This window comes from Megalopta genalis, chromosome 4 (genome assembly GCF_051020955.1).
Source record: "Megalopta genalis isolate 19385.01 chromosome 4, iyMegGena1_principal, whole genome shotgun sequence".
Taxonomy (NCBI): domain Eukaryota; kingdom Metazoa; phylum Arthropoda; class Insecta; order Hymenoptera; family Halictidae; genus Megalopta; species Megalopta genalis.
Genome location: NC_135016.1, coordinates 2,803,786 through 2,826,627, shown reverse-complemented (window position 1 = coordinate 2,826,627; position 22,842 = coordinate 2,803,786). Strand labels below are relative to the sequence as shown.

The window sequence follows — 22,842 nt, the reverse complement described above, 5'->3', positions numbered from 1 at the left end:
GTTTGGAAGCTTTCACGACCAGTGTTCCTAGTAGCTGACACGGCTATTGTGAGCGAAGCTTCGCAGCCGGAAAGACCACGTTGTGCTCGAAACAAAGATCGACAATCTTAACAACTATGTTCGCTCTCGGTAGCCGCGATCGTTTGTTTCCCTCCTTCTTTGTGTGCTACCGCTGTGTATACTCTTTGTTCGCTGTCCGTTTCTGTAGCCGACTCACACCTAACCCTCCTTCTCTTAGTATCGTTAAGTTTCTCCAACGTTCCCGACATGCTTTCTGTGTACGTTTACACGTTTGTACGACGAGAAAATTGGTTACCGGCGGCGCTACATTGGACCGTTTCCTTTTCAGATTCATGTCCGGCAAGTCGGGCCGAATTTACTTGCATACGGACATCCGTATGATCATTTGTCGAAAGTCCGACGTCGACACGGCGTCGGACTTCGGGTCAGAGCCACCAAAGGAACTCCGGAGCTATATCCACGGCCCTACCAATCCAAAATTTTCGCCAAGGTGCTGAGCCATGTGGCTCTTTCCATGGGGTTGCTGCCAGTCGCTCCGCTCGCCTAGCCCCCTTTACGCAGAGGTTTAAATTCGAACGGGTTTTATCGTGAGAGAAGTGCATCGATCGGTTGGAGAAAGGCTGGGCCACGAACGATCTCTGATAATAAAAGGACTTCGGAATCTTTTATGCATTTACAACAGCCCATTGAGTTTCACGATCAATCGAAAAAGAACACAGTTTCTATTACAAGAACACTCGGTGTTTATACACTCGGCAGATACAACAGTGTGCAATCCTTTGAAATCGACATGTTACTTCGACTTTGGTTTTCTAGATTTGTACTTGCATATAAGTCCGAGGTCTATAAGAGGCCGTCTGGGAGGAGAGAATGCGTCGGACGACAGAGCCTTTGTCCAGAGATGGTTGTGGATTGGATCGTACGAAACGCGAGCGTTTCGTAAAAGTTGGGAGATGGATTTTTTTTTAAACACTGCGTACCTTTCTTCGCGGGAACAGAGACTTTTTTTGTATGCGAAGAAAGGATAGTGATTATTTGGAGGGTCGGACGTGTTTTTGGAAAGAAATGTTTCTAAATGGGCGACGTTTTTTTTGAGAGAGAAAGAGAGAGAGAGAGAGAGAAAGAGAAATGTTTGAGCAGCGAGGGAGGCATGCTAAGGGGAACATTTTGTAATTGTTTCGTATAAGAGCCGCTGCTTACCGTTTCGGAGAAGGTAAGACTCGCGGTTCCATTGTTTCTTTTTGTTCGTTCAGCGATTATTTAATTTATAACACGAAAGATATCGTCGTCGGCTTGCGATCGTTTCTTCTAATTCTGTTTTGGTGTTCGACGATCGATGTAAAATTATTTTCGATTGTTTTTCTATTTTCCGCGCGTAGTTTTCGCATCGACTTGTTAATTAAATTTGAATTCGAATAATCGGTCGGATCTTTGTTGTCTTTCAAAAATTCAAACGTTGCCAGCTGCCGGGCCCACGGACCCTGGATCATAAGCTTGATCTCCTTGGAAGGCCATCTTCTCGATATATTGTTGTAAATAGAAGTCACGTATAAAGTCGAATAAGAATTCTTTTTTAACGGAATGATACCGTCGCGTCGTGTGTGTGTGTGTAGCACCCATTTGTTTAAAGACAGAGATGAAAGATAAGGAGAATAAAAAAGAAAGAAAGAAAGAAGGGAAGGAAGGGACGGAGGTGAGAAGAAGAGTTAAGATTAAGTAAGCGGCACGAGCATAGAAAACGTCAAAAATCGGGTCTCTCGTTGACATCGAATGTCATCCTTTCAAGCTATTGTACAAATGACGAAGAGAGAAACGAAAGAAGAGAGAAATGTGATCTAGAAAACAAGCGTTTAAAATGTAATTTAAAACAAAAAAGATGCCATTTATCGATTCGTTGATATTTTCGGATGAAAAAAAAGCGAAAGACGATCAAAGACGTCGTTTATTTTATTAATAAAAAAAAAAGATAAAGAGAAACGAAAAGCTGGAAGATCGAAGAACTCTTTCGCGTGAAACGTAGTTTGCGATCAACGAGTGGCTGGATTGCGCGACTTTTCCTCCTCGATGATTAACAAAAAGAAAGAAAGAAAAAAAAACGAAAAAAAAACACAGATGATACAAGAAGAGAAGCAGTCGGAGAAAAAAAAAATCATTATTTACACGTATAAACAGAACACAATTTTGTGTCCGTAGCACTGTGATGAATATTTTGATAGACTATAAAGAGTAATTATTATAAAAAGTATCTATTTGAAGTAGCGAGTATCTCCTAGATGGTAATTAATTAATAACTGTAATAATGTCGTACGAGGAATGTAACCGAGCGTAATTTACTAACCGTAAAGAATTACACACACCTTTCGCAGATTCACGAGGATCGCTCATTATTGTCACCGTAAACCGAACGACAATTCGTTTCCCTTTATTTTTCTACGCGCGTTCAAGACGAAGTTTAACCGTGGCGCGCAGCCACCTGGAAGAACCGATCGAGGATCACCCGAACCGTGTGTATTCCCGCGGTAAACGCGACGCAATTCACCGAACAACTTTCCGCCGTTACCTCTATCTCGGTTCGATGGAGCTCGAATCGAATCCGAAACGAAACAATCCATATTATCAGACCCTTAAATTCGGAACCAGCGAGCGAACAGGCAGGGTTCGGGTGATGACTCGACGAGACCGAGAACCGCTCTTCGAACCAAAAACGAACACGTCGATGGCGCGATTTGTGATCTGCAAGGAGGATTTGTCTTTCGACGAGAAACATTGGACGGAGCACGACAAGTCGCACGGTTTGGGCCGACTAAGGGTGCAGCTTGCCGGACGATCGAGGTCAATTCTGCCAGATCCACGGAGTTCAAGATCGTTTCGAAGGGGTCGAAGAGGAACCAGCGAATCAAATAGGAAGCAATTTTCGTTTCTGACGCGTGTATTGTACGGCAGGGAATTCGTAGAGTGTGTAATCACTGCCATGCTGTATATACATACGTTGTAGCGTAGGCGGACCGTTCGCTAACGATTCGAAGGGATTTTAGCAATAGTCTTTCGCCTGATCGAGATCCCATTGACCAGAGACGGGAAGCCTAGAGCAGCGCTCGGCGTGTCCGCGCCGAGAGAAATTTTGCGAATCAGTCGTGTTGCTTTCGATCGGATCGCAAACGTAGTTTCGTCTTTTTCCTATTTATAAACGAGAAAACACGCGGACGCGCGTTCGGCGCTGGATATAATCCGTCAACGAAAAAAAAACCTTTCCTGTCGAGCCTCGGCTCGCGCGAACAATTAGAAACCGCGTGTACACACGTAGACACTAAATAGGTACTGTGAAAAACTCTTCGTAGCTGATATTTTTCCAGTCTCAACGTCGAACGACGACCGCTTCGATGGCTTTAAATTCTCCGCGCGTAGCGCGACATTTTAACCTGTTAACCGAGCCGGCTCTTCAATCAGGAAAACCCATGGACGGCGTCGATGAAAACGGTTTCATGATGGAATCTGATTGAACGAATTTCCGGGCAGCGAGGCAGGCGGCAATTCAGACACGCCACACATGTAATCGTTCGCCGCCGGTTAACAGATTAATAATTCGCACGACGGGGGAGGACGGAGCAACGCTTTCGTGCAACCGATTCTGGCGTACCTTTTTGGGAAGTCGCGGATACTGCGAGAGGAGAACGATATTGTATTTTTGGAATCCTACTGTCGGGGGACGTCTCGTACCACGAAACCGTAGAAACGCGCACTAAGTACATTACTGTAATTATTATTCATTGTGATAAAGACTTTTATCGGAACGTAGGGGTCCGGAAAAAAATTGTGTTTCCTTGTTGTCGAAAATGAAAACGAAGGGTGCCAAACTCGGGGGACGGAAGAAAAAAATGGGCTGAGGGAACGGCTCAACCAGCGAACGTTACGAATCCGTTTCAACAATCGCGGCTCCGTACGGTGATCTATTTTTCTTTATTTTATTTTTTATCTTAATCCGTCTTATTTTATTTTATTTTATCATTTAAAGCAATTTTATCTCTGTGATTTAAAAGAAAAAGTTTTAATTTTCGTTTTTAATCCGTGGCTCGTTCGACGGTGTTTCCAAAGCCAAAAAATACGAGAAAGAAAGAGAGAGAGAGAGAGAGAGAGAGAAAGAGAGAGAGAGAGAATATAATTTTGTTTTTATTATTCGGTGCACCGCTACCACTTCGACGATTTTAATTTATCTAATCGGCCACGACCTGATTTGCGGATTGTCCGTCGATCGATCGGTACTGGCTCGATCACCGTCCGAACATCGACGGGCAATTTGAATTCTACTTGTCACTGCTAGTTGGTAGAACGTTGCGTTGAGTCACCTGAGCACACTGATGAACGCCAGGCATTGTACATAGGGTAGCATTATTTTATAAACGAAAATTCATTGTTACTGCTAAGACGTACTTTTTATTATTCAGCGAGCGAAGCGTGACCGATAAGAGAGAGAGAGAGAGAGAGAGCGAGAGCGGGAGAGAGTGAGAGGGAGAGAAAGAGATAATCGAAAGAAAGAGAGGGAGAGAGAGAGAGAAAGAACATTTGTGTCCAGAGATTCACTTATGGTACGTATGGCCAAACGTAATAAAAGTACAGCAATGCATTACAAACCCCATTGTGTGCGATTCATTCAGCCTTCTTAATCACGGTCTGTTGGTTTCGTTTCAGATTTCGGGATGATACAAACACACACGTGTTGTACGTCGTACGAGTATAATATTTATTAACAATGTGTTACAATCGTTCACTCGTGCCACTCGCGTCAGCGTTTCTACAACGTTTTTAATTACGGCTATAAAACGATTCTCTATACACATAGCTCTCTTACCGCTCTAAAATCGCGCTATTATATACACGGGAACGCGCGGAGCGCATTCGCGACTGCATCGCGAAGGCCTGTCTCGTGCGAGTCTCATACCAGAATCCACGCAAAAATAGAATCTAGGAACAATCGCCGAGACCTCTGGGAGTTTTTCTCGGCGCAACCGATCGCGGATACGGAAGCGGAACGTTGGTCACGCGAACGCTTCCTCTCGTTGCGTATATTGTATTTCCGTATCTCGGGTCCAAGGTGCGCGCAAACCGTCGCGAAGATGACACGTGCAGCTCTCGTCTCCGTGACGATCATGGTAGACAGCTAAGAGTCTAAAGAATTCGAGAACGCGTACAGCTTCGTTATCGAACGATTCGTTAGCAGAACTTTGCAAGTGTGTCTGTCGGTGACGGAATAAAAAAGTGGGGGCGCGATGCGCGCTAAAGTAAAAATCTTCTTAAAAAAGGTTCGTCGATGGGTCTCTGTTCGTTCGGGGCAGGTATACAAAATACATTTTGGGCGGGTAACGGAGATTCTAATCGGATTTTCTTCTCGGCCACGGTCCTAACTCGATCCTGGTTCCGGTAAATCTCGATAGATCGCGAATCTTGTTTTTCGGTTTTCTTTCGTTACACGGCGAGAACCGTCTCCGTCGGTTCTCGAAATCACAGATCGCATGCGGCGCGACGCTCATTTCCCAGGCAAACAACGGGTCCCGTCGGACGCAACCAAATGCCTCGCGGTCGCACAAATATACAATTGAAACGTTCACCTAACGAACGAACGTGTGCACAGAAACGCGTATAAAAAAATAAAAGGCTCGGTCGAGCCGCGAACGCTGAGAACACCCTCCTCGGGACGTCGAGCGAAACGAGTCGATCGGTTCCCGAGCGAGTCAATTAATTAATTAATTAATTAAACAACCGGTCGCAGGGAGGCTCCGCGGCGTTCGCGACCACCGTTCGGAAGGAGGAAAAAACGTAACGTAGTCGAATCCTGATTTTCGTTCGGCGTGATATGCAGCGATGGATGCGAACCCGTTACGGAAGTCTCAAATCCCCTTCCACCATTTTAGATTCGGCGGTGAGAAGTCTGCAACAATCACGGCAAAGTTTAAAAGACCCTCCGGCTCGGATCTCGTTTAAAGATACACTCACCTATACTTTGGTCCATGTAAATAGGCTTCTGTTAGCAGTACCTAGCCTCCAACCCTCGCGGAAGCTTGTGACCCTGCACGTCGCTCATGCGCAGCTGCCTGGTTGCCATTCCACCCCCGCACTGACTGCTCCAATCGGTGGTGGACACCGGGGTTCGATAGAATTTCGACGAAGTCTTGTTGAAGATCGGCAGCAATTCGTTCGCCTCGTTGGACAATGCCTGCGCGGAAAAGGATACTCCGTGAAGACGCTGACTCGGCGTCGAAGAGATTAGGGTCTCGGTCGAGGAATGCCGCGCGTTGTTGCGCAACCGGGGAACTCGAGCTTACCTTGAGGTATACGATAGCGTCGGTGCCGTAGCCGTCGCAGCTCTGGAGGACCAGGTCTCCGTGGAAGTACCTGGCGTACAATCGCGAAACTGGAAGACCATAACCGTAGCCGGCCAGGGGAACGGTGTGGACGTCGGTGATGCTCGGCCTCGGGGCTGTGCTGTACATGTATTTGAACAAGTGGTCCATTTGCGACCTGGGAATGCCGCCACCTCGATCGGACATCTGCGGAAACAACGTTTCCAGTAAATTCTCTCGATTCTTTTTCTTTTTTTTTTCTTCTCAATTTAACCCGATCGCGCCGATCCCGACAACGAGCGCCAGCCGACCGTCTAACCGTAGACGACGCTCGACTCGGTGCTCGCTTCTGCATTCGCGCGCTCGTTCGATAACGACGCTGACGAAACAACGCCGGCTTCGAATTTCACGGCGATAACCGATAACACCTCTGTTCCAGCTGTCGTCGAATCGCGCGAACGGTGTCCACCGGCGACCACTCAACTCGCGACTTTTTTTTCAACGCGACGAAACTTTTTACCTTCACGCAAATGTCTTCCTTTCCTCGCGAGACGATCACTTCGATCGGCGGGTACTCTGATTCCGTGTCACGGTGTTCCATCACCGCGCGCATGCTGTTCTTGAACAGCTCGAACAACATGTGGAACAAATGGCTCGGCACGTAGACTATCCTAATTTCGCTGCACCGTTCGTAGTCTGAAAGGGAGAAACGACGAACAGATTAGACGATTTTTTCAGCGAAGACGATCGCGATCGTGCTCGATCGGTTTTGTCAAGATTTTTAATCTGTACGCTACTTAATCTAGATATACGCTAATTTCTCCCTAATTCGCGCTCGGATTGCGCACAAAAATGGACAATTTGGGGAGAGGAGACACGATTGTTCGAGCCTCGCGGCTCGTTTTTATAGATACCGATTGGCAACAACTGTAAAAACACTCAAATAATAATAATAATAGTCTTCTCTTTCTAAATTGTCCATTTTTCAGCGCAGTCCGAGCGCGAATTAGAGAGACAAATTACTATAGTTCACCGTGGCAATCGCGTTTCGTTACGCCTACTACAGAATATGGTTTGATGTCGTGCTACTTACTAGCAACATTACTATAGTACAATCAACATTTTTCAAACTTGCCGTTATGTTGTTTGACTATCAGTTCCGGGCTAGCCAGATAATATTGATCGCACAATAGTCTTGCTTTCTCGTAGGCGTCTTTCACGACGTCCATAACGTCGCACGAGGGGTCTATGGATCCCACGTGCCTACTGTGCCCGTTTAACTCGCTGCCGAACAGCAGAGCTACGACAGAGAACGATCGTTTAGTCTGTGGGCCCCTCGACACGCGGTTTCATTGGGTCGCCGCGTCGATCGGTCAACCCGGTGCTGGACTCACTGTGCTGGTTGATCAGCATTCGAATCGATATCCTCGACATGAGGAACCTGTCCAAGAAATACTGTATACTGTTCCCGGTCTGGGCGTCGACGTCGTGCGACTCTTTCAGCTCCAGCACGCCCTGCGCCATCGTCTCGACGATGTCCTTGTGCCTGTTGCGTATCTTCACCAGGGATTGGCAGAATCTACGGGAGAAACGGGCTTTCTTCGTTATCGTTTTTCGCGGTACGGAACTCGCGAGATCGGAGGAAAGTTCAAGCAAATAGGTTCGCGCGAGCTGCGTAACAAGTGAATCTAACGCGAATCGCTCGATAGACTGTTTTAACGTTGAAGACTCACTTGTCTAAAGTGGTCTCGTTGACTTCAACCTTCTCGAAGTGTATTATATCCTCGAACGAAGTGGCGTACAAATTATTAACTATACGCACACTAGGCATCTTCAGTAAGTTCTCCGGCAGCAAGTGGATCTCCTTCATAATGTTCGCCAGACGAACCGGCAGCTCCTTCCTTAAGAATATAAAAGACTTCCTTTCGCACGCACTCAGACCTGAAACAGTCAACGTCGCCTCTGATCAATGCCCGTATTTTTCCCCGCGCGAACGGTTATATAAAACAAACGCACAGTAATGTCTCTCTAATTGACGCTCGGATTGTCCACAGAAATGGACAATTTGGAAAGAGGAGACACGATTCATTCGAGTCTCGCGCTTCTATAATCACCGAATCTCAACGACTATAAAAACGAGGCGCGAATAATCGTGTCTCCTCTTCCCGAATCGTCCATCTTCGTGCGCAATCCGAGCGTCAATTAGGGAGACATTACTGTAATCCGCGCGACGAATTGCATCGTCGCCTCCGTCTCCGACGCGTTCCGTCGCTCCGTTTATCTTCCAGCGACGCGTCTATCTCGGATTAGCCGCGCGGATCGAGGTCTATCGCTTCGGTAGGATTGCATTTTTCTTCAGCGTCCAACGGACGCGTATCGCGGTTGTTTTCTTTCTCCGTTCCCTCTCCGTCCGGCCTGCGTTTGTTTGCCAAAGGGACTCGCGGGGGCGCGGCTAACAGAAGCCGTGATAACGCGTCGCGATCTTATCGCGCGCCGATTTAAATGCCCTAAGAACCGGATTGCGTCGGCGTTGTTTGGACGCGTATCGGGGAGGAGGCGCCGAGCGAACGGGACAAACAACTGGCTGGCTGGTCGTTGCGCAATTCGATTACACGTTGTCGGAAAACGAGCTCGAGTTCCGTGAACGCGCGATTTCGTTATCTCGCGGAGTCAGGCGGTGGTCAACATCCCTGCCGGAGCCAGCAGCTTTTGTCAACATCCTCGTGGTTTCGATACGCGCCGCGTGCACGTTGCTTCGCTGTACGCCCACGCGCACACGCGACGACCTGTCGAACAACGGAATCCGGATCGTCGGTCGCTTCGATCGCCGAGAGATCGCGAAAGTGGGTCACGGAGCCTCCAACCTTTGCTTCCCGTTGCCCCGCCAGCCGCGGCCCTGAATAGAGATTGATAGATACCACTTTATCAATCCACTCGCGATCGACATTGGACGCCGCGTAAACGCGAACGGTCAACATAAACCGATCGCTGGTTGGAAGCGCGCCGAGCTCGCGATCGCGGACGAGCAGCGACGATGCGACACATGGGAGAGATCGCCGTCGTTGAGAAACGAGCGCGTAGAACGGGAATAAATGCATCGCGTCGCGTGTCCGTGATTATAATCGCTACTTATAATGGCGACCGTCGTCGTTAGCTTCCGGCCGGAGAACGCGATCGTCATTAATCTACTGCGGACTCGACGGTATTTATTTACGATTCTTGGAAGAGGAATGACATTTTTATCTATTTCGTATGTTCTACGATTTATATTGTTACGGCGGCTTGTCCAAATCAAGTGGCTGTAATGTGAAACTGCCCTTAAAAAATAATGGAAGATAGGGGTTGCCAAGGACAATCGAGGAGTCGAGATCGGACCGTCGAACGAGCAACATTTCAAATTGAAAGATCTGAGATATAATTGTATCGAGTTGTATTATAGTTTATTATTTATCTAGTTACATTCTTTATTGTGAATAAAATGCCGCGACGCGAGAGAAACGGAGTGATTCGAAACGATATATAAATAATTTTTATTTTGCATAAAGTTTGTCGCACGGGTGCAAATAATTGAACGACTTCGTCTCGTCTAATTAACGAATTACATACACACTACTGTTTGCTTTTACCATGTCTCGTTAAGTCGTCCGTTATCGAGCCGTTAATATTTAACGACCAAGCTTTACGCCACCTTGACCAATGTGCCGGCGAGCTTCGCAGCTCGTGTTTCCACCGTTTATCCTAAGCTACAGTTTCCACGGGTTTCGACCATGGTTGCGTCACCGACGATAACGTACTTCCGTCGGACAATAGGCTGATCCCATCGCTTAATTGGATCGAAGTCACCGCCGGTAGTTATCACTGCCGTGGGATCCGCGAACAAATGGCAACCGTAATTTTCCATGATCTCGGAAACGTTTCCCAGGATCGATGAAAGTATTGGAAATTCTCTCCGATTCGCGCACAAATGGACAATTTGGGTAGACGAGATACGATTGTTCGAACTTTGTACAGTAATGTCTCCCTAATCGACGCTCGGATTGCGCGCAAAAATGGACAGTTTTGGAAGAGGAGATACGATTACTCGAGTCTTGCGCCTCGTTTTTATGGTTGTTGAGAATCGGTAATTATAAAAACGAGGCGCAAGATTCAAATTAATCGTACCTCCTCTTCCCAAATTGTCCATTTTTGTGGAAAATCCGAGGGTCAATTAGAGAGGCATTGCTGTATCTTGTTTTTATAATTGTCGACGATCGGCGACTATAAAAATGAGCCGCTTGGCTCGAATAATCGTATCTGCTGTTCCCAAATTATTAATTTTGATTTGCAAGCTGAAGGGAAAAGTAGGAAGCATTTGCTATATTTTCAATCTCGGGGGCAAACGTAGGAGGGCCATTCGACGGTCCGTTAATCGAACGACCGTCCGCCATCCTGTTTCAATCGCTGTAAAATCATCGTCCCCCGCGTTCGCCTAATGGAAATGATTTTCTTGGTAGGAAGCTCCGATCGAACCGAGTCGCGACGGACGAGAGGATTTGATAGGGTCGTAAATTGGAACTCGTCGACTCGGCGAATAATGTGGAAAATGGTATTTTCACGCGAACGATCTCCGCGCCCCATTCCGCCGGGGATGGCCGCGTTTTCTCCGACGGGGGGTAATCCAGGGAGCAGCTGATTCATTGCCAAGTGCGCGATCGGTCGCCGATGAGAAATGGCCGTGAAATTGCAGGCCGGCTTTATCCGCGGGAAACAGGCCGAGCGGAGTGCAAGGTCTCCTCTCGGGGAACGATTCACCTCGATCGAAGAGCACAGGCACTTTCTGCTTCGCGAGATCCTCTTTAAACAACCCAGCTAGCACAGACTCGTGGGCGAGCCGTGGAATTCACGGAAACTGCTATCGATTGTTCTCACGCCTGCCGTATCGGCCGAAAGATTTGCATTCGAATCGGTCCTCGGCGGTCCCCAAACCCAGTTACCCGCTTCGTTATCGCTTCGAGCGTATCGCTCGCGCACGGGTGACGCCAACTCTTTGACCAATTTTGAGAATTCATTACCGTTGTAATATATTCGAGCGAAAACCGAACTCTCGACCGGGACGTTTCGGACGCGAAAGAGTTCCAACGTCATCCGCTTTGAGAAGTTTCAACTACAGTGGCCCACAAAAGCGTTCGTGTACCTTTTAAAATGCAAATATTTTTTCAAAACTGAACCGAATGACTCGATTTTGTTTTTTAGATGATAGAGGGACTAGTCTACTACTAGACGATGACTAGAAAGCTTTTCCTTAATTTTGCTGCTACCTGCAACGAAAAGGGAAAATTAAAGTCCCTCGTTTTGTAACTTTTTTATCTGACAACGAAAATGTAAAAAATGCCTTTCGAGATTTTTATTTCCCCTTTTCATTGCAAGTAATGGCAAAATTAAAGAACAAATCATTTCGGTCGTCGTCTGGTAGTCCGTCTATCACCTAAAAAAAATTCGAGACATTTAGCTCGCTTTGAATATACTTATCGCTTATATTAAAAGGTGTGCGAAAACACTTTTGTGGGCCACTGTATCTAGTTCCGGTTTGATTGATTAAATCGCTTAGACCTTGAGGGAATTTTAGCGACGATTGTCCGCCGCGCTGTACGCGTTATCAACGTTTCTCGAGCGCTCGACTGATATTGAGAATTTGGCGTCCGACGCGCAAAACAGCGCGGCGTAACGAACGTAAACAACGGGAGAAGGCATTCGGCAGGCGGCACCGCGGGGCCGGGATATTTCGCGGCGCGAAGAGGAGCGCGTTGCGAAACGGAGATTATGCATATTTTGAAACGGTTGTAGGATAAAGCGAGCGAAGATCCGTGCCCGATAACGAGCGAAAACGCGAGTGTACGCGGCTCGCGCGAACGCGGCCGACAGGAAGCTCTCGGCCATTGGACTTCGGCCGACCCTGTTTTTCCCGCGTAATCGACTCAAATGTCTTCCCACCGGCTCCGCTAAAATAATTGTTTCGCTCCGGCACGCTGTGCATGCCAAGTTTCTAGCTGCGGCGCGGCGGAACCGTCGACGCTCCTCGGCGAGCATCGCGGAGACCTTGATCCTGTTTTCTTATCTGTAGGCCGAGCTCCAAGGATCCGTCGCCGGGATGATTCGCGTGAAACGCAATCAACGGTCTCGCAATCGAGTCAATTCGGCGCCCCGTTGCCTCGACGCAATCAACTCCAGCGCGTTTCGCGCGATTCCAGAAGAATTCGATCGGCTTCCGTAGGCGTTCGCCCGACGGTAGCACCCTTTCGCCGAGGGCCGCGGAGAGTCGTTTGCGCGGCTATAGGGCGCGGGAAATTGCGGATAAAGAGCGACCCGGTCGCGCAAGAATGGCCGCAATTAGCGGCTTTGATTGCCCCGTGGTCGCGGGGGAGTGATCGTCTCGCAGCGCGTTCAAAGAAAATGGGACGCGTTCGGAGAACCAGGAGACACGCGAGGCTTTCGGGATCGTAAACTTGTGACGTACGAACACTCGCGAGTGGGGCTGTGGAAAAATAGGATGTTCGGAATAGCAAGTGGACCATCAATATTTTTATCTTCTCGAGTAACACGGAATTTGACAAATAAAAGTTTTTTTTTTTGGAACGCTGCCGTAAATTCTGCCCGATTTTTCCTTCAGCCTGTAGATCGGCGTCTATTAAAATTAGCCGCGAGGTTTTGTCAAGGTTATTGCGCATATTTCCTCTTCCCAAATTGTCCATTTTTGTTTAGAAACTGAAGGAACATTAGGAAAATTATTACTGTATTATTGCGTCAGACATGCTACAGTTGTCTCTCTAATTGACGCTCGGATTGTCCCCAAAACTGGACAATTTGGGAAGAGGAGATACGATTATTCGAGCCTTGCAACTCGTTTTTATAGTTCTCAATAATTCGTAAATATAAATATGAACCGCGAGGCTCGAATAATCGTCTCTCTTCTCCCTAAATTGCCCATTTTTATTTGAGCCGTTTATTTTGAAAGTGGCATAAGTCACTTTACCGTAATAAAAAGTGGTGATTTTTTAATGTTTATACGAAATTATTTATACTGAGAAAAATATCAGTATCCTGAGATAACAAATACAAGTAAATCTTCTCGAAAGTTTGCATCCATATTTTTAAACGTGTTAAAACGCAAACCCTTAAATACATATATCGACTTAAAAACAAAGTGACTTACGCCACTTTCAAAATAAACGGCTCATTTATGCCAAATTACATGAGAAGATAAAAATATCTAAGGTCTATTTACTATTTCGAAAATCTACTTTTCTCCAGCCCCGTTCGCGAGGCGGCAATTCGCGGCTCCGAATTGATTTCGCGCGAACGGAGCGGCCGTAATGGGATTTTCTTCGAAGGAAACGGAATCACGGACAAACGATGACGCATAGGTTGCCGCATTTCGATTCGGGACGTCAGAAAGTTACGTCCTTCGACGGTGACAAGTCGCGGGGATCGATTCGCGGCTTCAGCTTTGCTTAGCTTCGCCCAATGATCGCGATCAGGGAGGCGGTGGAAGGCTCGCGATCGTTCGAGAAGCCTGCCGAATAAAACGCCATTTCACTGCTCTTTAATCCGTTAAGCAACGGATCGTCTCGTCTCGTCGCTTGGTTACGGTTAAACGACCGGCTTCGATGGTTCATCCGTGCATTGTTCGTCCGTGTGAATTGTATCGCGCGACAAATGAATTGATTAGAACCGTTAGTCACATTTTCCTCGTTGCGAGAAGTTAGAAGTGTTATCGTTTACGCGCATTGTTTACCGAACAAATCAATAACTTTATCGTCTATTTCACTTTTTTAACATTTCGACGCGCATAGATTACATTTCAACGAAATCAAAACCAACCGCGGTCGAAACGATCGTTTTCTTATTCTGCAATTGTGCAAACTTTGGAGACTCTCTCGTGGAAAATACTCGAATAAATTCCGAGATTATCGTAGCAATATTTCTAGAATAAAAACATTACCAAATCGAAATCAATTCGACGCAAGCTAAAATTTTCGAAAATATCCCTTACGCCGCTACGATTCGAAGCCGCTAAAATATCCGCTCGTTGTTTACGAGCCTGCGGTTACGATTCGCGTTCTGGTTGTGCACGCGTCGCGCCCGATAAAACAAAGCAATTGCAGACCGTACGATAAATTAAGCAAGAGCTGTTTTCCAGACAAGTCGTAAACAATGGTGGACGCGCGCCGTCCTCCCGGATCCAGAGTTTGACGAGTGACTCATCGTCGCGCGGAACATCGTTTCCGCGAACAGTTGCAAACTGGTTTTTTAACGCGTCCGGACAATTTTCATTGATCGTCGCGGGACGAAATTTGCGTACAGCGTTTACGTAAGGATGGTCAGCGGCAACGTGCCGCATGAAACGTGTCCGAGGCCGTAATTATCGTTGATTAACGACGGCGTGTCTCCAGCGGGAGGGAAGGGGTCTCGTCACGACGACGACGACGACGACGACGACGACGACGACAAACAAACGGAATTAGATTTCTTCGAAGCTGTATACTTTTCACGCGCTCGTTGCGTGTTTTAAGTTCGTTTTGGAGAACCGTGCTTCCACCTTCGACACCGTCAGCGTCGATATGAAAAACTTCGTTACGCGGTTTCCTCGTATAATTCGTCGCCACCTCGAACGCGCGAATAGTCGCGACGATTATGCTGCTAATCGCGAGACCTCGGTGTATATTCTGAATACAGTAATCGTTTTCTCACTTTTTTTCACAAGCCGAAGGAAAATTAGCGAGAATTTACTGTATTTATATAACCGAAGATACGAAATACAGTAATGTCCCCCTTACTGACGCTCAGATTGTGCACAAAAATGGACAATTTAGGGAGAAGAGAGACGATTATTCGAGCCTTGCGGTTCATATTTATATTTACGAATTATTGAGAACTATAAAAAGCTGCTTGGCTCAAATAATCGTCTCTTCCCTTTCCAAATAGTCCATTTTTGCGCGCAATCTGAGCGTCAGTAAGGGAGACATTACTGTATTTCGTATCTTCGGTTACATAAATACAGTAAATTCTCCCTAATTTTCCTTCGGCTTGTAAAAAAGAAAAATGAGAAGAGAAATTTGGGAATTCGCATTTTGATTGTCAACCGCTATAAAAACGAGCCGCTAGGCTCCAAAAATCTCCCCTTTCCAAATCGTCCATTTTTATGCGCAGTCTGAATACAAATTTGGGAGAATTTACTGAACGCGTTTTAACGGGCGCGTGCTATCCGAAGTAGACGCGAAACGAAGTCCACGAAGGACGGTTCCCCGAACGAAGGGATCTTCCCTCTGCTCGAACTCGGTTCGTTGGCGTCGCAAAAAAGTCGACCCGCCTTCCAGGACCAGTTTCTCGCACAGTCTAGAACTCGATCGAACAATCCTACGGTGCTCGCAGTGCCGCTCGCGCGTGGGTGCGGCGCGTTAGAGGCTGTTCGCGGTCCGACAATTAGAGAAATAATTAGCAGAATTATTTCGCATCCGAATCTATTAGGACGAGTCCTAAATAACTTCCGATGCAGCCAACTAAGAATCCATTGTTTCCGACTCGCCGGGACAAACGAGTTTTTGCATTCGCCGATTTGCAAGGGTTCGAAATGAACCCAAAATGAAAGCGAGAAAATAAGTGAAAACAAAAACGAAATAAATATCCGATAAAAATTTTTGCATTCGCTAAACAGTTACAAGGGTTCGAAATGAACGAAATAAAAAAAGGAAAGCGAGAAAACAAGCGAAAAGAAAAACGAAACAAACGTCCGATAAAAGAACGGATGTTATTCACGACCGGGCTTAATATTATCGGCGGCGAAAGTACATAATATTTTCACGGTGAAGTGGGCCGTGAACACGTCGCACGTGACACACGTGTCCCAAAAAAGAGTCGTAAACAGCGTATTTGTCGAAGAGTTTCGGGCGAAACCGACTCGATCCGGTGCGGGGACGCGTTAATCTTATCGCGGACGAGCCAGTGACGAATTCTCGTCGATGGCCCCGCGACCAGCGAACCGGACGATTCGAGATATTTCGAGATAATACGAGATCGCTTTCCGGTGATCGAACGGGATGGCGAAATTGGCGAGGTTAAATTATCGGTCGGTCCGAGAGCCGCTCGCGGGCATAAAAGAGCGCGCGCGGCCGAGGCGGTTAGGCGACAACCCAGTTCACCGTGGCAAAGATCATCGGCCACGGAGCGATGCCTCGTCATTCTAGAACCGTCGACGTCGACGTCGACGAGTGGCTAGGAGCGTGATGAAGCAGCTGTATAGATTTAAAGCCCTAATCGGAACGTGCAGGCGCGCACAGTGTCCGAGCCAATGCCGATCCCCTTCCTCGTTACTGCGCTTCCCTGCGCGTCCCTGCGCGTCCCTGCGCGTCTCGGTGCATATCAATCGGATGCGGTTCGACGTCGATCCGCTGCCGAGAGAATGCCGGAAGATCGGAATCCTATCGGAGCTGGCGATGCTTCAAAAGAGCTTCGGAGAATCTCGTTCGAGCGAAACGTGCTCGATAGAGAGCCGAGCCGCTTTGTCGCCGAGAACTTGTTAGATTCATCGTTCTATTCGCATCGAAGCCTAAAGCCGCGTTCTCGCCGAATCTGCCACGCAGCGCGTACCTCGGTTCGCCGTCGGCAGAGGCTGATGACCCGAAGCGGGCGTGCGCTCGCTGCTTAACGCATCTCGCGCAATCGGGTTAAACGCGGTAAAAGCAGTCTCTCTTTGCTGTTTGGCATCGCGTCAGCGAGGCCAGCCCGTTCGATACCGGTGAAACGGGCCGAATTCGTCGGAACACCAACACCGTCGACCTTTGTCGCCGAATCTGCCGCGAGGAAACTTCCAGAAAATCGCTCTCTACAGAAATGTCTCTCTAATTGGCGCCCAGATTGCGCACAAAAATGGACAATTTGGGAAGAGGAGACACGATTGTTCGAGCCTTGCGGTTTATTTTTATAGTTATAAATTGTTCACAATTATAAAAACGAGCCGCGAGGCTCGAACAATCGAGTCTCCTCTTCCCAAATTATGCATTTTAGTGGACAATCGGAGCGTCAGTAAGGGAGACATTACTGTATATCGGCCGAGAACGAGAGAGGCTCGATCCGATGGAACAGAGTTCGTTTAATAGCTCTAAATTTTAAATTTCATTCTAATGTTAATTTTAATTTGATTTATATATACGGGCAAGAACTCATTTTTTACTACGTAGAGCTAAAAGTTAATATTAACGTGTTAAATCTGCTAGGACGGTCAATATGACCAGTCTCGCATTTTATGTTTCAAAATCGTTGAAATCATAAAGACTCTTCCGTAGGAAACGAACGAATAAATCTCTTGATTCAAGTATTCGTTGCAATAAAGATCGTGTAAAGCCTAAATAAATTCAGTCTTATCATTCTTTACAAAGCGACACATATTCGTCGGTTTTAATGCTCGGTAGGTTTAGCGTTAATATAGTACAGACTCGGCGAATCGGCGGTATTTAGGTGAACAGTTCGTGCGAACCGGTTTTCAATTTTCCGACGTTGTCTGCAAACGCGTCTATTTTTTATCGCTGTTATCAACGATTCGAAGTACAGTAACGTCTCCCTAACTGACGCTCAGATTGTGCGAAGAAATGGACAATTCGAGTCTTGCGTCTCGTTTTTATAATTGTTGAGAATCGGTAATTATAAAAACAAGGCGCAAGACTCAAATTAGTCGTATCTCCTCTTCCCAAATTGTCCGCTTTTCTCCACAATCCGAGCGTCGGTAAGAGAGACATTACTGTAACCTGTAAAAAGCGTCGGCGCGTCGGATCTCGACGAGTTCGACCAACAACCGAGCGAAACAGAGTTATCTCCGACTGTTTTTAAATCCTCGAGGACGGATAGATCCACGTGTCGCTGAAAAGACGCGGACGGAGGTGCGACGATAGACGGCTTCTTCCACGCTGCTACCGAGACGCCGACGCTCTTGAAAAGTCCTCGACGAGCGCGCGGTTACGAGCGCACGGTCCGACGACGCGAAGGTCGCGGTCTGCTCGTTCGTAAAACGGTAAACATGAACTCGCGGGTCGTAGATCGTTTTTCTGCGATCGTGTTCCGCCGGCAAAAAAATCCGGCCTGTCACCTGACGGCGAGAACCGTGTCCGCGCGCGTTCGATTCTACTCGGAGCTACTTTTAGCCGCGCGTGGGACCGTGTCGGCCGGAGAACGAAGGTCGATCGAGCGTCGCGGAAGTACCATAACTCGCGGATCGGAAATCGCGGCAGAGTCGCGCAGTCGCCGGGTTTCGACTGCGAATTTGTTTCGGGTCCAAGTTCCGAGGATTCGGGCGGGCCGACTCGGGCCGGCCGGGTGACGGCGATTCGCGAGGAAATGGCAGCATTCCAGTGGCAATAATATCGCGTTCGCAGTTCTATTTTGCGCGGCGATCGGCGGAGACCGATGGCAGTGGCCGAAATCAGGGGATGCTTCGCGGTTCCGGGGCAAATTGCTTCGCCTGACCTTGACCTCCTCTTCCGCCGACTTCTCCGCCTACCCTTTCTCTTCCTCTCTCTCTCTCTCTCTCTCTCACTCTCTTGCACCGGCTCCCGGGAAGAGGACAAGCTGCTCGGAAATCTCGCGCGAGTCTGTTACGTCGAAGCGCGACGTTTCCCGGAATTTCGGACGAATTTACGCGACTTGCAAATTCGATCGAAGCGAGAGGCCGAACGCGGTAAATTCTTCCACGTTGTTCCTAAAAAACAAAAGCGGAGAACTCGGGAAGAGGAGACGCGATCATCGAATGTATCGCGGCTCGCTTTTTACGGCCGCCGATCGTCGACGACTGTGAAAACGAGCGTCTCTTCCCGAGTTGTCCATTTCCGTTTCCAAGCCGAGGGACGAATTCGGCGGAATTTACCGCAGCCGGAACCGAGAGATCGCGGATTCGCTCCGGGATTCGTTCGGAGAGGCGTTGTACTCGTTTCGTAATCGTTACGGAATACTCGGCTGGTCGACGAAACTCGATAGGCAAATCATGGTAATTAATTCCGCGGCGAGTCTACCGATCAAAGGCGAAGCAGGATGTTATCGCGCCGCTTGCTCAGACTCATTAGCAAGTTTGCTCTCTCGACGCGATCCGCCGGACAAACAAACGGAACGCGCGCGGAACGTACGCGGAACGACGATAAAGCCGCGAAAACGATCCACGAGGAGAACCGCTTCTTCGGCCGAGACTTCTAGCGCGAAAAATCGAGCCGCGACGAGGCGATACTAATTTTAACCGGGATTATCGCTGCGTCGCGCACGATCCGACGAGATATTAGCTCCGGTCGTAAATTACTTCCGCTCTTTTTATCGGACGTTTATTTCGCTCGCTTCTTTATTTACTTCTTCGGTGTTTTTTCTTTTTCTATTCTATTCGACGCGCGAGCCGTCGTCTATTTAGCGAAAGCGAAAACTCGTTTGCCTCGGTGACTCATAGCGGGCAGATAGGAACAATGCATTCCGCCCAGCCGCATCGGACGATGTTTATGGCTCGACCTAGTACTGTGAATTCTCCCCAATTTACCTTCGGCTTGTAAACAAAAATGGATAATTCGAAAAGGCGAGGCGCGATTACTCGAGCCTCTCGGCTCACTTTTGTAACGGCCGATCGTCAACAATTATAAAACCGAGGCGCGAGGCTCGAATAATCGCTTCTCCTCTTCCCAAATTGTCTCAACTTTTCAATTGTTTGCAAGCTTCGGTTGTTTTTCTTTTCTGAAGGAAAATTCGAGAGAATTTACTGTATAAATTGTCTTTTCTTTTCTTAGAAATTATTAACAATCGCTTCTAATCACCGTAACTGTGAAGAAAATGCCACGGCAAGGTCCATGTACAGGGTGTGTTCGGTAATAACGGATTTAGCGAAGCTGTATTTCCGAATTATTTATTAAATTATTAAAAAGAGCGATCGTCTCGAAACGTGAAATTTTCTTCGCGGTAATCGGAGGACGCTCGAACTTCTTCCGGCTGGAAGAGTTCTTCCGGTGGCGTATTCTTCGATTTCGAATCGAGCGGATCGATCGATCAGGATTTCTCTTGTCGGAAAGAGACTACGGCCCCGCTCGATTACCGAATCGCGATTTCATTCGGCGATATCGCGCCCCGATCGACATCGAAACGAACGAATCGTTCGAATTCGACCACCGCGATCGAACCACCGCGGGGTCCATTCCCTTTAATCTCGGCGAAGATCCCTGCGCGCTAGATCGTGACACGCGTCGAAAATCTGTTATCGGCCGACGCGTCGCGTCGGCCTCGGAGAGTTCCATCGACGTCCGGGGATCGATAGAATAGAATCGGCAAGCGTGTCGACCTTTTGCGTTTCAACGGAGCGTGAAACTCCGCCCGGTTCGGTCCCGGACCGCTCAAGGCCCGCGCAAGTTTGCGAACCATGCGTGTCAACTTTCTCGGCGCGGCGGTTCGCTCCGCGTTCGCTCGTGCGACAACTCGCGCGTGCAACAGTCGCCGATAATGCTTTCGCCGTGTCGCGTCGCGTTCGCCGAACGAGTATGCTAATTACTTTTCCAGATAAGCGCCGATCGGCGCGAGAGAAGAAGACGCAACAACGCCGCTGAAAAGCCGCGGTCGAGCGACGATCTCGCGAGCGAGCGACCACCGGTTGGCTCGAAATTTTAGGATCCGCTCGAGGATCATTCGGTCAACGGAGAACGCGAGCTGCGGCGAAGTTGTCAAGGTTATCGATTCCGATCTGAAAACTAGCCGAGACGGTGCGACGGCCTTAGAATCGTTGCGATCGCTATCGGAGCTACCCTCGGAACCTTGGTCCCTCGAGGTCTTTGCTCGATCGATTCCCCGTCTCTGTCTGTCTAGCCCTCGAAAACCGAGCTGCCGGAACAGTTCTCCTGGAAACCGAACGAAAAAAACGAGTCGGAACGGAAGACGAGCCTCGTGCCGATGTGCCAGCACTCGCGTTCTCTACCTGCCGCACTCTCCGACTCTCTGCCTCCGTCTATCTCTCGTCTTGCGCTTCTCCGTTTCTCTCTCTCCCTCTCTCTCTCTCTCTCTCTCTCTTTCTCTCTCTCTCTCTCTCTCTCTTTTCGTCGCCGAGCCCTCTCTCACTCACCGAAATCGATGAACTGTTTTATCGAAAGCGGCGAGGGGTTGAACTGCGAGTAAAAGTCCAGCATCTTGGTGATGTTCCCTAGACACTTCGGCGTGAGCTTCATTTCGCCGTGCGTCCTCGTAACACATGAACCCTTCTCTGGTCACCGACTCGGTCTCTCTTCGTTGATTTAACGAAACGGAGCGGTATCGTCGCCGCCTCCGATTGTTATTTATCTTTTTTTTCGGTCGGCCTCGCGCCCCTCTGGAACACTGCCGGAAAAGCCGTTCTCGGGGGAGGGGGAGCCCTCCGTGGAAAATTCAGCCGCGGACAGCAGGTGAAATAGCGCGAGAATTTGTTGTCGTGTAGTACACCGACACGAGGATAGGAGACACCTCCGGTCGCGTTGGTTCGTGGCAAGGCTAGACACGATTACTGGCGATTCAAGAAAGGGATCCCGTATATGTTCTCTCTGTTCGAACGCGCGGCTGCGTAGCTACGCGCGGAACAACAAAGTGGGGTCGAACGCGAAGCCGACGCGCCACATTCGAAATATCCGAGCAGATCGGACCGACGCGATGACGCAGTTATCGTGGAGATTTTCGAACGAACGATTTCTCGCGATCGTCCGAAACCAGCCGGGATAATTTTGGTCTCGTCGGTGAGAGCTCGATGCGCGAGCGGTCCTGTCGAGCTCCGAAATTGCTTGAAAAATGTCACGTGAGAATACCGTCGCGTTACTGACACTTTGCAAATATTTTACAGGATCGAAGTGACGTGGAACTGTTGCGTAACACCCCTCGGACCGGTGGAGCCATCCACCTACGATGCGATCGCCATGCAATCTCGATGCAATCTACGATGCAACCTTGGATTGCCAGTAATTTATCTATCGTTAAATGTATTCTCCGTGCTTCATTTTACAGTGTATATTGAATCAATTTTTTTACAAAGTATATTAATCGTTGTTACCCTTAAATCACCCCTTTCCTCATTTTACAAGCAGAAAGACAGGAATAATTTGGTGAGAGTATTATTCGTGGGAGTATCTTTGCAAGGAAATAAGTGGTTCTCTCGTTTATGATTATTTAGAGACTGTAAGTTCTAAGAAATAATTAATGTCAGTATTTTAAATCTAAAGTCTAAAGTCTGTCGAAACTGATCTTGTATTTAAAAATTAACAATAAATTGAACTTTCGAGTAATATAAAACTTTGCTTTAAGATATGTGTCTACATCCTTGGAAAAAGATTATGTAACCAATATTGGATGGATCGAATATTTATAAGAAAGAATAGAAGATATAATTTCTAGATCTCGAAAAATTTCGCGACCAGTGACGGCATCCGTGGCAGAACGCTGAAACTTCTCGTATCGTTACAAATTACATCACTCGGATGAGATATGG

General features: G+C 47.9%; 2 protein-coding genes across 6 annotated transcripts in view; one reads left to right on the top strand and one right to left on the bottom strand.

Annotated features, from left to right (window-relative positions):
- The window catches only part of atos (atos homolog atossa), a 33,305-nt gene extending 28,656 nt beyond the window's left edge, over window positions 1–4,649 (top strand). For all 3 annotated transcript variants that reach the window (XM_076521065.1, XM_076521066.1, XM_076521064.1), the window contains one exon: window positions 350–4,649. In XM_076521065.1, coding sequence (XP_076377180.1) covers window positions 350–518 — 169 coding nt within the window. In that variant the 3' untranslated portion in view covers window positions 519–4,649. The remainder of the gene's footprint in view (window positions 1–349) is intronic.
- Window positions 4,650–4,735: 86 nt separating this feature from the next.
- On the bottom strand, window positions 4,736–21,883 carry Pdk (pyruvate dehydrogenase kinase). 3 transcript variants are annotated; one of them, XM_033467540.2, is made up of 8 exons: window positions 21,457–21,883; window positions 8,090–8,297; window positions 7,751–7,935; window positions 7,492–7,656; window positions 6,877–7,052; window positions 6,339–6,563; window positions 6,010–6,229; window positions 4,736–5,944 (listed from the first exon to the last, which is right to left on the bottom strand). In XM_033467540.2, the coding sequence occupies exons 1-7, from the start codon at window positions 21,557–21,559 to the stop codon at window positions 6,041–6,043; spliced, it is 1,251 nt and encodes a 416-aa protein (XP_033323431.1). In that variant the 5' UTR covers window positions 21,560–21,883; the 3' UTR covers window positions 4,736–5,944; window positions 6,010–6,040. The 3 variants fall into 3 exon arrangements, with proteins under 3 accessions (XP_033323431.1, XP_033323432.1, XP_076377193.1); XM_033467541.2 differs by lacking the exon at window positions 21,457–21,883 and adding an exon at window positions 8,574–10,418; XM_076521078.1 differs by lacking the exon at window positions 7,492–7,656.
- Between the last annotated feature and the right edge of the window lie 959 nt (window positions 21,884–22,842).

Bases quoted from the DNA above. Each gene is read 5' to 3' on its own strand.
- Pdk (XM_033467540.2), bottom strand. From the start codon at position 21,559: ATGAAGCTCACGCCGAAGTGTCTAGGGAACATCACCAAGATGCTGGAC. The intron at 7,936-8,089 runs GTGAGTCTTCAA...TTTCTCCCGTAG, and splicing joins AACGAGACCACTTTAGACAA to ATTCTGCCAATCCCTGGTGA. The intron at 7,053-7,491 runs GCAAGTTTGAAA...TCTCCCTTTCAG, and splicing joins GATAGTCAAACAACATAACG to ACTACGAACGGTGCAGCGAA.